Source organism: Scomber scombrus, chromosome 3 (assembly GCF_963691925.1).
Source record: "Scomber scombrus chromosome 3, fScoSco1.1, whole genome shotgun sequence".
NCBI lineage: Eukaryota > Metazoa > Chordata > Actinopteri > Scombriformes > Scombridae > Scomber > Scomber scombrus.
Window position 1 is genome coordinate 28,935,642 of NC_084972.1, and position 17,089 is coordinate 28,952,730.

Consider the following 17,089-nt stretch of genomic DNA (forward strand, 5'->3'; position numbering starts at 1 on the left):
TCATCTCCAGATCAAACACTGAATTGATCCAACTAACAATTATTTTTGATGTATTCAAAGCCATAGAGCTCCATCATTGTCCAAAACTACTGAAAACATCACTGAGCTACAGCTTGTACTCTACAATTTTGATCAAATCTCACACACACACACACACACACACACACACACACACACACACACACACACACACACACACACACACACACACACACACACACACACACACACACACACACAAACAAACAAACAAACAAACAAACAAACAAACACACACATACACACAGTCCTGCTTCCAGAAATACTCTACATTGCTAAAAACTAAACTTTTCAGCTGTTTATGACTGAAATCTTAAAAATGTGCATTCCTGAGAAGTTTTAAAGCTTTACGTCTTCAGAAAGGAAACTATAAAAGAAGGAAGAGTCAATACGTCACACCAATGTTCTCATGCTCTGCTTGGTGCCAGTTTTATTGAAGCCTATGGGAGACGTATGGAGAAGAAATTAAAAACCCAGCATATCTACGTCATCTGACCTTTAATGATGAGAAAATACTGGCTGATTTTTCCAAATGTGTGTTTATTTGGTTTCCAAGAAGTATCCCAACATGATTATAGGCATGCTTTACAGGGCTCATAGCGCAAATTAAAATGCTCAAAATGGAAACTAAGTAGATAAATAAATACTGTAATTAAATCTGTATCTTCATTCCTTCTCTGTTCCCTGGAGACTGCTTTACGATGATTGAAAGAGCTTAAAATAACTGATGTTATGGGAATATGACGTATTCAGATGAAACGTTTATAAACCACCTCTGATTATTAACTGTGCATCGTTAGGCTTCAGCTATATAATAACAAAGGCTTTTCATACATTTCATGGCTATCAGACACACTTAAAACAACAAACTTCCTCATCAGAAAATAATGCATCATGAATTATGAATAATTGATAATTATGAATGAAGCATCTCTGCTGTGATCAAATCAGCACCTGGGCAGTAATCCCATTTGTCTGGTGCCCTGCTGTCCGCCTGGTCATCTTATCAAAAACTGTTGATTATGTTGCATAACAGGTAATGGACTCAGTTTATTTAGTTGTGGGGTATTAACAGGGTTGGGAAGGGTACTTTGGAAATGTAATAGGTTACAGATTACTAGTTACTCCATTTAAAATGTAATAAATAATGTAACTATTTCAGTTACTTTATCAAAGTAATGTAACTTATTACATTTGATTATTTTCCAAATGTTCTAATGAATTAAGCACCAAAATCTAAGTTCAGGTGTTTTTCATGGATACTGACATGATTTATAAGGGAGATCATTTCTTATAAAGCAAGATTTATCTCTCATTTGAAAATGTATTTATTAGTTCATGTAGAATTTAGAATATAAAATAAAGATATTTGATGAATAAAGTCAAAATCCTGGCATGGGCTTAATTGGTACTGTGACACCATTTAAGCCAATGCCCATGTGCCCCGATGTGCATTCATCTAACACAACATTAACGCAACTTGCACAGAAATAAATTATTAAATTAACATACAATTCAAACAAAATGTACCTTGAAAAACTCACGAAACATTAAATAACATCAAAACAGAGACTGATGACCTGTGAAACTGAGAGAGAGGAGATGAAGCCAGGGGTCTTCTCATCGTGCATTCATGCGCAACACAGTGACGTAATGACCCTTCGTTCCTTTATGGTTTCTTTAGTCTTCAGTAGGAACCAAAGATCTTAAGTCTGAGAGCCACAGATAGAGTAGAGAAGCCAAGTATTTAAAAAACTGACTTTTCAACACACATTGGTTTGGGTGTTTTCGTGGCATTTGTTGGCAAAGTGGAAATAGTATAATATATAGTGTATAATAGTGTATAATATACTCTGACTTACATTATTGCTGCAGCAGTATATGTCAAGGATGAAGGCAAATGGTTAAGGGGAGTTCCACAACTGTAGATACTCACAGCGTAGGTTTTGATTTATAGATGTCTCCCAAGGGTATCGCCATCAACGCTGATATATTGTAAGTGATTCAGCCATAACATGGTTTATTTATATTCCACAAAGTAACTGTTTGACGATGGGTAGGTCTGGATATGGATAGTCTTATATAAGGATATAAGACTATGTTCACTATACTCGCTTCTTCTAGTTTAACATTTCTCACACGTAAACATAAATGCACACATGGTGAAGATGAATTGTCAAGTATGGAATGTTGACGAGGATAATACATTTAAAAATGGAAATTATTATCATAATGTGTTGGTTTGTGCAGTGAAAATACAGTTAGTGATAGTTAAAGGTGGGAGAGAAAGATGATAAATGACTGAACCTATGGAAATATCAGAGAAATATATTTAAATCAAGAAAATACATACAATATATTTATGACGGTTAATTGTTTCATAATAAATTAACAAAAATTCTCAAGGATCAAACAATAACTTAATAAATAAATAAATAAAAAGTGAATAACAATAATTTGAAACCAAGAAATTACCTTAAAGACAAAACTTTAAATAAAAAAAATACCAAAGTGCTACATTTGATTACAATATTCTTCACATTCACTGATCAGGATTTTCGTTTGCTTGATTTACCCAAAGCCGTTATGTGGGTGGGTGTCACAGGGCTGTGTCCCCATTGGCCAATTATAGTTTTGAGGGGTACGGCAGTGATCGGGAAATGCAACGAAACAGTGGTACGAAACTGAAAAATTCAGGAGCAAAACTGAATTTCAGTCCTGAAATGTCACTCAGTGAAAAGATTGTAGGTTTTATTCTTCAGGATGTTGGAGGAGAACGAGGTAGGATGGAGACTGATTCTTAGTCAAAGCAGACAAAGGCAAAGACACCATTCATACACAATTCTTCAAATATATTTTACGTGTGAGTTACTGCAGATGCATTACTGTCTATTCAATGATTGTATCTGTTTGACAGTTTATTATTGGAGCTGTAAAAGACCTTAACCTTTACTCATCAACCTCGTCTATAGAATAATCCATAGACAGCATGTGATTGAACCATAATAGTTGATATGGATTATTTTCTTCATATGAACTGAATGAACTTACACACTCAAGGATATTTACTTCAGAGCTCTTCTGAACTCTATGAACCCAGTTTCTAATGGTCTGTAGTGACCGGGCGGCTGTGGCCCAGGAGGTAGGTTGGATCCTCCACTAATCGGAAGAGTAGCAGTTTGATTCCCGCCTCCAGTCTGCATGTTGATGTGTCGTTGGGCAAGATACCGAACCCCAAACTGCTCCTGAAAGCTGTGTTATGAGTGTAAGAATGTGTGTATGTGAATGGGTGAATGTGGCTTAAAGCACTTTGAGTGGTCTGAAGACTAGAAAGGCGCTATTTACCATTTATGATTAACACACGCTATGATTACATCTAATATGATTTATATGACATAAAAGTTAAAGTCATAATGACATTGATAATAATAAGGCAAAGGCTATTTGCACCTGTCTTGGTGCAAATATCAATGAATGCTATTTGCACCTCAGTACAATTAGAAGTGGATGCTATTTGTACCCTGGTATATATAGCAAAGTGTTCTATTTGCACCCGTCTTGGTGCAAATATCAATGTATGCTATTTGCACCCCAGTACAATTAGGAGTGCATGCTGAGGGACTGAGTGTCGAGGGGAGCGTCTGGAGATATGCGGAAGACTTCCGTATCCCACCGGGACAGCGGGATAAATATACGTCACTGTTCTCTTCTGTATATCATATAATAATTTCTATCCGGTGAGATCTATCACTTCTCAGCGTGAGAAATGTCAGGTGTGGCGTGTGAACGTGAGAGCAGCTTGAAATGCATGTGTCTCACGGCCAATGCCTGAGACTTGAGAGGTCTGAAATGTATTTGGTATCCATGGCAACCATAGACTTGATTTCCATCATAAAACAAACTGAAGGTTATAAATTCAGATATTTTTGCCCAGCAGCCCAATATGTTTGCTAATATGGAAGATAGATATTGGCAACAAATAATTTCTAACTGACAAACTGACGCTTGTATGCATTCACTGAAGAAAGATTATGAAAATATGATACAACTTTCCCGCCAGAAATGTCTTTAGAACAAACATTAGAGATGAAACCTTTTTTAAATTCGCCCTTTTCTGTTGGCATGGAAGATGAATATCCTCCATGTTTTCACGTTGTTATACGTCTAGGGTGAAAATAGCTCAGCTATGTGGCCGAGGCTATTTGTACCAGGGGTGCAAATAGACAGTGATAATAAAATCAAATGTAGCCCTTATGTGCAGTTTTATTGCATTTTTTGGTTTCAAAGTATTTTTATTCACTTTTTAGTTTAATTTAAAGTATTTTTGGTTTTTTGTTTGATTCGTGGCAGATTTTCAGTTATTGTAAACAAATCTAATCCTATTAGTTTAGGGATGCTGTTACCTAAAGTCATGAGAATTACATTAAGTCTTGTAAGAAGACCTCCTACGTACACAGAATATGATGAATGGACGGCACCTCACAATATCATCATGCAGTCTGTCACAGATTGCGACCAAGATTTTATTAGAGCTGTCTCCAGAGATGTCCGAACCAGTTATAGTTTTAGGTTAAAGGGTCAGCGACCAGGGGAGATGACCCTCGTCCTTATTTTGTATGTATAAATAAATATAAATTTGAGAGTTTTCCCCAAACCTTTATTATTTATGCTACTCAATAAATCAAACATGACATGCCAAGCACAGCGGAAACAGAAGTTATCCTGATGTACATTATTGCTGCTGCGATAAATGTCAGATATAATTTAGACATGAAACCTTATGGAAAGTAACATGCACAAAATATTTCAATATATTAAGTTAATTCATATCAGAAACATGTTTTCTGAGACAGATTTTTTGGTAAGTTTTTGGGTCTTGGGTTTTATGGCAGAGACCTGGATCAAGGGAATGGGTTTGAAGTTGGACTCCTCTTCACATAGATCATCCTCTTGTGGGTTATTCTCCATATATGAGCTGCTTTACATTCAGGGCTTTATAAAATCCTGCTAAATAACAAACAGGACAGAAAACCGAACCTCTGAGTCTGTCAAACAATGTGTCGACCAGCTGAGGTTTGATAAAAAATATTTTAAACATCTGGAAATATTTCTGTAGATACGCAGAATTCGCAGCCACATTATAACAACCTCTTCTATTTAAACGTGAGGTATTTATCTTATTTCGCCAGTCCCGACCGCAGCAGCAGTGCATGCTGGGACCTGTGATCAATCACTAATCCTGTTGTTGTTGTTTTTCTCTGGTCCTGACAGCTGGGGTTGCATCTGTGTGTGGCCGGCTGGTTTGAGGGGGGAAAGGTGGGATACCCGACCCGCTTCCCCTCGGTCAAGTGTGGAGACAACCACGTGGGTCTGGTCCTCTACAAAGAACCCGTAGACCAGAGCAGCATGTACGACGCCTACTGCTACAGGGACCAAGGTACTGATGAAGCACTCTGAATCAGAGACAGACAGAAGCGACAGATCAGTGGAAACATCTCAGTCTTTATTTATAGCATCAAATTTAAAGCTCAATATCATACAGTTTACAAAATTTATGAGGAGAAACAGTGCCAGAGAATTACACAAATATGCATTTTGTAAAAAGGATATTACAGAAACCTCTTTACATTCAATAGAAATAAAATAATATGAAGGAAGAAAAAATGTATTTGAAAATGAAACCAATTGAATAATTTCAGGCGTAGGTTTTAAAAAATGTTAACGTAACGTTAACGTAAACGCTTATTTATCCTGCAGCTCAACTAAAGAATTGTAATATATTTTAATGAGCTAATTCTATTTTATCTATGGAAATTAACATTATAAACAACTGAATTAAAAAGATGACGTTCTTGTCTATTTCATTGTTATCAAAACAGACACTGATCAAATGTGTAAAAGCTGCAGGCTGCAATATATAAAAAAATCTTTAGCGCCACCTACAGGTGAAATGGTATTGAATGCTATAGACTTATTCAGCATCCCAATATACACGACGAGAGATGGCAGTTAATAAGTAGTATGTTGGTAGTAGTTTGTTGGCCACAAGGTGGAGCTATTGGTCCAGTACATAAATATATATCTTATATTCTCGTGGAGAACTTTTGTACGAAAATTAATTTTATTAAAGACAACAGAACTGCAGAAATATCATGTTTAAATGTTACTTTAGCACCATCTGCAAGCTGAATAGTATTAAACTTCTATCAACACAATGATACCCGCAAGAGGGAATCAAGCAAGATCTGATTTTCATATTTAGACTTTTAACTGCATAAAAAAATACTTGTTTATAAGGCTTTGTTTATAAGTTCACAGTATCTTTATGGTCCCTCACAGGTCAATTTGTTTGCTGCCATGATATACAAACACACAAATCGTATAAAAATAAAACAACAAAACACAGACGGACAACAAAAAACAACAGGACTAAGAGGAAAAAGGGATTTAAAGGAGTTTATTCAGCATCAGGGTCAAAGTGCTGAAGTCAGTGGCAGCAGGAACAAAGGAAACTTTATATCTTTAAGTCCTAATAACGAGCACCCTCGACCAACAGCCTGAGGGTAACAGTTCAAACTGTCTGAGCTCCAGAGGGGAGCGAGCCTCTCTGAACACCTGCCTGTTTTTAAGGTCGGTAAGCTGGGCTTGACTCCTCCCTTTGATGAGGCTACTGAGCCTGTTTTTATTGACCAGAGTCAAATTATGATACCAAGCAACAATACAGAACATTAAAACTGCTTCAATAAAACTTCTATAGAAGAGAGAGTCGTCATCTCAGAGGAAACATTAAAAGAAAAAAAAATTCTCACAAAAAAATGTCATGTTGGACCATTTTTTTCATGGCGGGAGTAACACGAGCTTCACACACAGCGAAGCAACAACACCAAAGTATTTATAGCTGTCCGCCAGCTCAATGTCAGCACCTTTGATGGAAGAGTCTTTTTAGAGCTGATCATTATGTCTTTAGTTTTAACACATTGGAGAAAGGACTCATCACACCAAGATACAAAATCATTAACCACAGGCCCGTGATGTTGCTCCTCTCCTTCAAAAAGACTTAAAATCACAGAATCATCCACAAATTTGATAATGTGTCTGATTGTGTGGTTGCTGCGACAGTCACGGGTGTACAAGATGCAAAGTAGTGGAGAGAGAGAGAGAGAGAGAGAGAGAGAGAGAGAGAGAGCAGCCTTCAGGAGAACCAGTGGAAGATGATTGGAGTAAGAGCCATTTACCCTCACACACTGGGACCTATCAGTTAATAAGTTCAGTACTCAGCCGTCTAGATTCAATCAATCAATCAATAAAACTTTATATAGCACTTTTCATACAATGTAGTACAAAGTACTTCACATTTGATTTACAAGCTGATGACAAGACAGAACAAGCGTAGAACAAGGGCAACATAAAAGAGAAAATAAGAATGATAAAAATGTTTAAAAAATTGAAATAAAGTAAATAAGAGAAAAATTTAAAAAAAAAAATTTAAAAAAAACAATAAATTAAAAAACATCAGAGAATAAGAGAAAACGTTTATTAAAAGCTAGACTAAAACTAAGTTAAAAAAGAGATTAAAAGACCAAAAAAACATCCGAATAAACTTGATAAGAAGATAAAACTTATAGAATGATGATGATAACAAAATAAAGTAGAACAAAATTTTAAAACATCAAAACAAATATTATAAAAACAGAACAACAAGGCTCATTTTTCTTAATCAAAAGCCAGGAATAAAATCCAGTTTTAAAAGACGACTTCGATGACTTTTCTGCTAATAGATGAAGGCGAATAGTGTCAGAAGTTATAAAACAATCTATAAACAACAACCTGAACCTGACCAGCTTTTGTCTCATCAAGGTGGCGTTACAGAAAACATAGTATTGTGTGTAGTGTGATAGCAGCATCCTCCACGCCTCCACCAGACATGTATGCAAATTGCAGGGGATTGAGGGATTTCTCCGCCTGCGATAAAAGCTAATTTTAACGAGCTTCTCGTGTGTCTTCATAATTAAGAATGTCAACATGACAGGCCTGAAGTCATTTAATGTCACAGGGGTTTTAGTCTCAACAACTGGGACAATTGTGTAATGTTTCCATAACTTGTGGACCTTCTGTTGCTGAAGAGATGGATGGTGTTAAAATAAAATGAAAGATGCTGCACAGCTGTTCAGCGCAGGTTTTAAAACCCTGGTGGCAGATATTATCAGGCCCAGGACTCTTACTAAACTCGGTGAGTCTGAAGTGTTTTTTACGCATTTCAGTCACAGCTGGAGGAGCTTCAGTCTTGTCCTTTAATGCATCGAGTGTATCGGTGAAGTCAGTCTGTGCAGTCGAAGTACTCCTGCAGGGCAAGAGAGGAAACTTCATCTCAGACATTCACCTTCATCTCTCTCAACAGTCTTTTAAACGTGTAGAAGATGTACAGTATTGTGATCGAATGATTTAACGGTAGGGCGTGTGTCAGACTTATATGCTCTCTTTATGGAGCTGCAACACAGGTCCAGAGGTTTAGTATGGCACATAAGACAGCTGATAAAATGTTTTCTTTAAGTTACAGCGATTAAAATCTTCCAGCATAATATTTGGGGTGTTGGAAGTGTCTGTATCACTCTGAAGCTGTGATTTCAGTGTTGGCCTAATTAAGGATTATTTTCATTATTGTTCAGTCTGTCGCCTAGTTTTTTTAAACTAATGGATTAAAAGTTTTGTCTTTATTAAGTCAGAAAAAATCTTGAATGTTACAATGATATTTAGTTTGGTTTCTTGACAACACCAAATAACCTGTTTTTATAAAAATCCAACATATTAGACTCTGTAATGAACAGAACTGTAAAGTAAATAAAACTAATGTGGGGTCTTTCATAAACTTTTAAATTCCAACAGATCAATGAATTCATATGATTGTGTTATTGTGAAAGAGTTTGATATCTCAGTTTATTTCACTGTGGTGGGAATTCTCCAGAATATTAAAGTCTGCTGGATTAATAGATGATGTTCACTTAACTGTAAAAATCAATAAAATCCTCACTTCTGGATGACTAAATTAAGACACAACATTAGACTAAAAACTCCAAACCTGAAGACACTCTTTCTTCTGTTAAAGCCCCTGTGTGTAAAAAGTAGTGTTAACATGTGTGCGTCTGTGTGTGCAGATGTGTCGTGTGTGTGTCTCGCTGGTTACATCGGAAACGGAGACTTCTGTAACGGCGTCCTGACCAGCGTCCTTGCAACATACACTAACTTCTCCATCTTTTATAAGGTGAGTGTGACAGTTAGACCATTTACAGTCGTTGTTAAAGGGGACACGTCTGTAAATCATGCAAATATATTCCGGTAAAGCCCCAGAATATAAATATAGACCTGGAGATGTGCATAATATGTCTCCTTGTAAGGATAATTCATTATAAGTTCTTTCAGTATTTTCAGTTTTCAGGTCATCCAATCAAATCTGACCCTGTTGGCCTCCACACGCACCTCCCTCTCTGTGTAGTGAGATCAGGAGGAGGAATAAATTAAAACCTCAGCCACATTCTTTTGAAATGAAAACATTTTTTTTGTTTTTTTTCCCCACTGATGTAAAACACACTTCCTCCTGTGATCTGCTCGCTACTTCAACCCGTGTGGTTTCATATGACGTTAGCTTGTCGCCCAAAATCACATTTGATTGGATACATTTTTGTAAAAGCTCCCAAGTTCAAGATGAGTCAAACATATGAAAACGTTTTACAGGAAGAGAAGAGGCCATGAATTTCATAAACAAACACTCAGAAATGATTTTGTTTTGGCATATAACGAGAGATAACTCTTACTGTAAAAAGTACACTCCTGGTTAATGTCACTATAATGTTAAATAATAACAAATCCTTCCCATTTAATGCAAATTTATTTGTTTTTCGAGGAAAACCCAAGAAGTCAATTCACTTGAAAAACGAGGCTACAATGAAAGCTTCATATTTAAGAACGAACTGCAACATAACTCAGCGCGCCTTTCATTAGTGAGCAGAGATGATACCAGTCTTTCACAAATCTCTTGAGATCATTTTTTCAGCTGCTCTTTGCTGGAGGGTTTTTTTCTTGCTCTACCTTCCTATTTAAAATACTCCAAAGGTGTCTTATTAGATCCAGGTCAATGAACATACTTTTCCAGGTCATAGCTGTCTTTTTTCTTTAAAAACTCTTGTGATGTTTACAGTGTGTTTGGGATCATTGTCATGTTGGAAAATTCCTCTCCTGCCAAGCTCCCTGAGACTTGGAGTCATCCTTTCATTCATTCATAGTGCCGTCTTTTGCAGTCATGCCGCCCCTTATAGTCACACTCCCACCTCCATGTTTCACTGTGCAGTCACTGCGGTAATCCTCAACAAGTCCACACTAAACATGCTGCTCCAAACTCATTTATTTTGGTTTCATCTGAACAACGATCGTGCTGCCAATAGTCATCAAACGTCTTCTCATGTTCTTTGGCAAAGTTTAAAGTTGCAGTTTTGTGCCACTTTGTATGAAATTGTTTTCTTTTTGGGCGTCATCAGTAGAGGTTGAATTCATGTAATATCCTTCACGGAAACACCAGTTTCCACAGTTAATCCTTGTGCCAAGTCAGAAACACTTCTTCGTCCTTATTTTCAATGTAAAGCTGCATAAATAGTGAATTGTGCATATAGTCTTCTGTCGAGGGCGGCCACTACACCTTCTGTTATTAGTAGTGTGGGTCCTCTTGTACCTGCTGACTGCTGCTGTGTTTTAGCCTCTGTTCAGTAGCCTGCTGATGATCTTGTACCCTCTCCCATCTTTATGAAGTCTCACAATCTGCTTTCTTATTTGTTCAGACATTTAGTCTTAAGTGGAAGTCACAGATGTCCTCACTTTTGTTGCATTGAAGTTGAACTTTAAGGCCTGTATTTTCAATTTAGTCTATATAATCTGTTTATATTACACAGGGGTGTACTCACTTTATGACTGAACATAAAACAGGATTGAAAAACACACACAAAAATAAACATGTTATCCTTCATGATAAGCTTAATTTCCTCTTTTGTCGTCCTCCTGTTCCGAATTAATGTTTTTGTGCTTGAAAATGCTTTAATCTTTTTCTCTGTAACATTAAATATTCATAACTAAATAAGAATGATTGAATGAATTTAATAACACCACTGCCCTATTCTCTCTCACTGTAGTTCCTGTTGGACTACAGTGATTCGTCCTTGCAGGGCAAACAGCTCGTTGAATATTTATCTCACAGAAAATCTGAGGTCACGCTGTTTGTTCCTCATGATGCCGGCTTTGCCCCAAACCAGGTAAGCCAAATTTATATAGTATATATATACATCACTAGACAAAACCTTAGACGCACCTTCCCATTCACTTGAAAGAGAAAGTATGTCCAACTTTTGACTGGTGCTATAATAACAATTAACCTAAAAAACTGTTTTTTTATGTTTTGTTTTTTTATTATTGTTTTATGTAACAGTCTGTGCATCAGCTTCATGGTCAGCTCTTATAATTTCCCATTGAGTAATATAAGTATTACTCTTTAATAGTTACAATATGAGGATTTAAGGCATTTCTGTCATGCATTTCATCCACAAAGGCAACTAAAAAGGCGCTACACAAAAACATCTAGAAATACTGAATAAGACATTTAATAAAAACACAAAACTCAAAATATTGAAGCACAAATGGAAACATCTAAATCTAGTACATGTCTGGACCATGTATGGGTGTGCTGTGCAGTGACAGTCAGTGGTAGTGTCTATTATTTGAATTCATGAATATTAAATGTTCATCTGGAGGCTGTGGTGAAAATTAATAAATGGAAGTGTTTACAGCATTGAATGCAAACAAATCAGGAGGCTCATCTTTGCCCAGTTATTAAAATGATGTAACAGCCTACATCAGTCTCATGTATTACCTAGAGACGCTGGTATGTGTTTGTTTAAACTGGAGTTTAGTCGACTTCTCTGCTCCGCTGAGAGCTGAGAGCAGGAAATACAGTCACTATGTGTCACACTGTCCTCTGTTTCCATCACAGTTATGTATTTAAGAGCCCCCACCCCCACCCCCCGTAACTTCATCATTGACTGAGTCACTCACAGACAAGGCCTCACTGTTACAGTACAGATAAAAAAGAGAGGCCCAATGATTGAGCCCTGGGGAACTCCACAAAGTCATGTTTCAATAGGTCAAAGTCAAACAAAGTGGTTTCTGTATTGGAGATTTTTTTTTTTTAAAGGTTTAAACCACTTTAGATTTGTGACTGAAATACATTTTTACTTAATTTTCTAATGATACTACGTTTATCTTTCCAGTAATCAATAACAACCAAATAACATTTAATGAGGTTATTGGTTAATCATCTCTGTGGTTGTTGGCCAGTCTAGAAAAAGCTATGGAGCCTGGAGAGTACACTCATGTTTCAAGGTTTTTAACAAGTGAAGGACCTGGAGTACAGACTTATACTGAAGGATGTGTCAATTATATAACCCTGACCCTGGAAGTAGACTGATCCGCTCCAACACATATTAACCTTTACATAATTACGTTTTAACCTTTAGAACTGAATTAACTGAATCAGGATACCAGCAGTTTCCAATTAAAAGAGCTGTCAATGACATCTAATCTGTTTTCTGTGTGTGTGTGTGTGTGTGTGTGTGTGTGTGTGTGTGTGTGTGTGTGTGTGTGTGTGTGTGTGTGTGTGTGTGTGTGTGTGTGTGTGTGTGTGTGTGTGTGTGTTTTATAGACTCTGTCTGGTAGAGATCTTGAGTATCACATCTCAGCCAATCACAGTAGACGATCATTCAAGGAGCTGAGACACCAGGAAGTCATCGCATCCAGGCTTGGGTTCAACATAACTGTTACCCACGGCAACAATGAGGTCAGAAACAGACACTTCTCACTTCTCACTTATATTTTTGTGTTTGGATTAATACAGTGTTTTCCAACATGGGGGTCGCTGGATTAATTAAAGGGTCCCGAGATGACAGGACAAGATTCAAGGGGGGAAAACAACCCAAAGTTATTTTTTTTGTGAAACTTTCTCCTCATTTTTGCTTCGTTTCATGTAGATCACTGTATTTTGAAAGTTTATTCAAATAAAACAAAATAATCCTGTTTCTAGAGCTGCGAGTTTAGTCAAGTTGTTGATCAAGAAAAGATTAATCAGCAACTACTTGGATAATCAAATGATAATGACTGTCATAAAAAACCTTGGACTATGGGGAACTTTAACTGAAATTTTTCACTATTTTCTGACATTTTATGGACAAAACCATTCACAGATTAATCAGGATTAGTAACTTAATTGGTAGAAAATACATTTGACGAGGTCACAGGTAGACTTTTCTTTATTTAAGGGGTCACAGACCAAAAAAAATTGGAAACCACTGGATTAATGGACGTCTGTGACATTTTTTTTTTAAATTTGAATTTATTTGACTTCCATCAGAGCCGTAAACTGGTGAACCAGCGGCTGCTGTTGGAGTGGGACATTCCTGCTATAAATGGCATCATCCATATCATCGAGGCCCCGCTGACAGCACCCCCCCTACCGGTGAGTTTAAATGGTTTAATCCAGAGATGCTGACTGTGTCACTGATGCACACATCTTCAAAATGCGTACACCTATAAAGAGAGAGAGAGAGACTTACACATATTTTATTCATCCCTGAGGGGAAATTGTTACAGCAGCCCAAAGATGAGCACAAAGAGCAAAAAACCGACAAGATAAATACAGAAATAAAAAGATAAATATAGAATTAGCAGAAGAAATATATATAAAAATACAATCCTAAACTATATTGCACTGGATATTTACAATTATAGTTAAATTAAAGCTGAAGGGTGGAGCGATCTAGAGAGCGAATGAATGGAGAAGAGAGGGCGGCGTTAGCGAGAACAAAGCTGTGAATGATAGAAATAATACTTGTATCACGTTGGTTACGTTTCTAAGGCAGAAATAAATAACCATCAATCACTCTACAGATAATTTACGCTGTTTCAGTTTCTTTTTCCTCTTCTGCATTTAGTTTTTTCCTTCATTCATTACATCCAATTCATGCAGCAGGAAATACAAAGAACAGGACAAATCTGTGTTTTTTCCCCTCGTGTGTAAATGCTGTGTTTCATCCGAACCTAGAAACTTAGAGTAAAAAGAAAAAAGGTGGCTTCAGATCTTCAGTACACCAATTTTTTCTACCTCAGTGAAGCATCGAAACTTGAGCCTTTTTACATTTTCTGTTTCCATTCATGTCTTTTAATGCATCATTTAATATGAAAAAAACAGGCAAATGGAAACAACTTAATGGTGGTATACTGGACTGATAAGTAGCTGTGCAGTACTAAAGTTTTCATGTTACAGCTGCTTTAGCTGGTGTACACGTCCATTTCTGTTTCTGACGCGACACAGCAGGATATGAGGATCCCTCAGCCAATAACAGTATATAATGTGAGGTCGGGACTCGTAGCATCCAGGTTACATTGCTGTCTCAGTCCTGTGTGTCATGGATGTATAAAGAGGCTGGAGAGCTGCACTGAGCTACACACAGACGGAGCAGAAAGGCCACAACGGACAGGATGAAGCTCTGCATTCACACCAAATCCAGCAATATGCTTGCTGCACCTTCCCACAGAAGGCAGAGTTGTGTGGAGGGACGTCAGTGTGTTTATTATCTAATCCACAGCTTTGTTCTCGCTCTCTTCATTCACTCTAGCTCGCTTGCTCACTGCTGCTCTCTCTGTGTATCTCGCTGATCGGGGAGGAGGGGCCAAGTGTTTACAAACCCTGCACAGTACACCTTTAAATATCTGCTGTAACGTGAACTGCCACAGTTCGTTAATCGCAGCCACCAGGAGGCGCCATGACAACCTTTCCTCTCCCATCTGCTCCCTAATAGGATGTTCTGTCTGTTGTTGCTAGGCAACAGCAAGAGTTGTGGGCAGAGAGCAGATGGCTATGTTTAGTTTCTTGGTACACTTTAAAGAAATGAAGAGTTTTAAAACATTTTCATCCTGATAACATCCAGCTGATCAATATTCATGATACGGGACAGAAAATAGAAGATAAGATTTGATCACATCAGATTAAATTAATCTGAAGCCTTTAGCTAAACTAATTATTATTCTCCCTATAAATTAATCATGTTTAGTTCACCTAAAGTTCACGTTCTTTACATTCGTCCTCATCCCTCTCAGGCTGACTGTGGTTAGAGAATTTAATACCTTTTTCTCTCAGGCTGAAATATCTGGATCTTCAGGTTTTGTCTGTTAAAGTAGTAATCTGTCATTTCTTTGACCACATATGTGCTCTCCCGCGTCACTCTCTACTGGTTCACACACCTCTTCAGTTTTTAGTGCCTAACGAAATATAAATGTTGCACCAGTTAAATTACGGTACCGACATTGTGACTTCAGCCCAAAAGTTGGTTAAAAAAAAATTGAATGTTGTGGCGACGGCAGTACTGCAGAAAAATTAATTGAAACCAAAAATTTTTCTTTTTGATAATTACAACTTAAACCCAATAAATACACAAGTCAGTACAAACATCAAGGATATACACTCACCAGTCACTTCATTAGGTAAACCTGTGCAATCTAATTCAATCTAATACAACAGCTCTGCCATAAATTGTACTATTATGATGTTTATACATTTTCCATCATTGTTGACATTGGCAGAAAAGTGATAATTCTACTTTATGTTTATTACTGAGGTCGTACTAAGTGGTAGTGACATACTGGGGTGCATTATATTGACTGGTGTTCTTAATATTTTGCCCCCCTCATGTATGTTAATGGAGTGGACAAAATATTAGGAACACCATTCAATATAATACTCCACCATCACCATCATCCACTATAACCTCAGTAATAAACATAAAGCAGAATTATCAGCTTCTATATATATATACACGTACACTGATTTCTGAGCAAAATCACATTTCAGTTTAAATCCAATCACACAAAACCTCAAATGCACAGCTACAAATAACGATTATTTTCATTATCAATTAATCTGTCAATTGTTGTCTTACTTAATTGAATTGGTGGAAAAATATCGATCACTGTTTCCCAAAACCCAATGTCACGTCCTCAGATGTCTTGTTTTATACCAACAGTCAACAACCCAAAGATGTTCAGTTTATCATCAAAGAAGATTAAAGAAACCAAACATATTCACATTTTAAGGAGCTGGAATCAGAGAATTTGGAAATATTCCTTAAAAACTGAAATTGCCAAAACCTTAAAAACAGAAGTAAATCTATTGACTTCACACTAAGCTGTAAACCTTTAACGACTTGGATGTGATGTGTCGGTGGCCATCTTTCCTTCCTCTACATCCTGTTAACAGATTTTTCTTCCTGTGATTATAAAAGAAACCAAAATGGCAGCCAGGGTCGGTCATATACGGACTATAGATATCTGTCTTCTCACTGGATCCTTAACATCTATTATTCATTTTAATTAGTTGCATTTTTTATCTTCCTCTGGGGAAATAAAGCTGGTGATGATCACAGCAGAGAGTCACGTCCCCATGGCGACAGTGCAGCAAAGTGTAGCTGTTGCCATGGTTATTAGAGCTGGGCAGATAGTGTGTATATGTTCAGATATCCAGCAGTTTAAACTGATGTTTTTATACTTTTATGTGTTCGTCTCCAGATCCCCCATCATTCCTACCGTGGCCACGCCCACTCAAGCGGCGCGGTGTCGGCCATCTTGGTGGCAGTGTTGGTGGCGTGTGTGTTGGCCGGACTCGGATACTACGTCTTCAGAAACAAAACAGACGCCTTCCGCTTTCACTACTTCAGAGTGAGACACACACACACACACACACACACACACACACACACACACACACACACAGTCCATTACAAGTATTTTAAAGTCTAGCGTGAAAAATCCTATTTAAGTAAAAGCATTCAAAAAGTATCAAAACAAAGTTCTGATACACAAACCTGTTGTTCAGACTTGTTTCTCTAATCTTTCATTTTTGGATCATTTGAACATTTATTGAAATGAAACCATGTGAGAAGTTTAGAGGGGGGAAAAAAATCACTAT

At 37.2% G+C, this 17,089-nt stretch overlaps 1 protein-coding gene across 1 annotated transcript in view; it reads left to right on the top strand.

Moving 5' to 3' along the window:
* The window catches only part of stab1 (stabilin 1), a 90,939-nt gene that overhangs the window by 69,800 nt on the left and 4,050 nt on the right, over positions 1-17,089 (top strand). The window contains exons 63-68 of the mRNA XM_062416542.1: positions 5,311-5,476; positions 9,192-9,298; positions 11,214-11,333; positions 12,776-12,910; positions 13,481-13,585; positions 16,690-16,839. Coding sequence (XP_062272526.1) covers positions 5,311-5,476; positions 9,192-9,298; positions 11,214-11,333; positions 12,776-12,910; positions 13,481-13,585; positions 16,690-16,839 — 783 coding nt within the window. The remainder of the gene's footprint in view (positions 1-5,310; positions 5,477-9,191; positions 9,299-11,213; positions 11,334-12,775; positions 12,911-13,480; positions 13,586-16,689; positions 16,840-17,089) is intronic.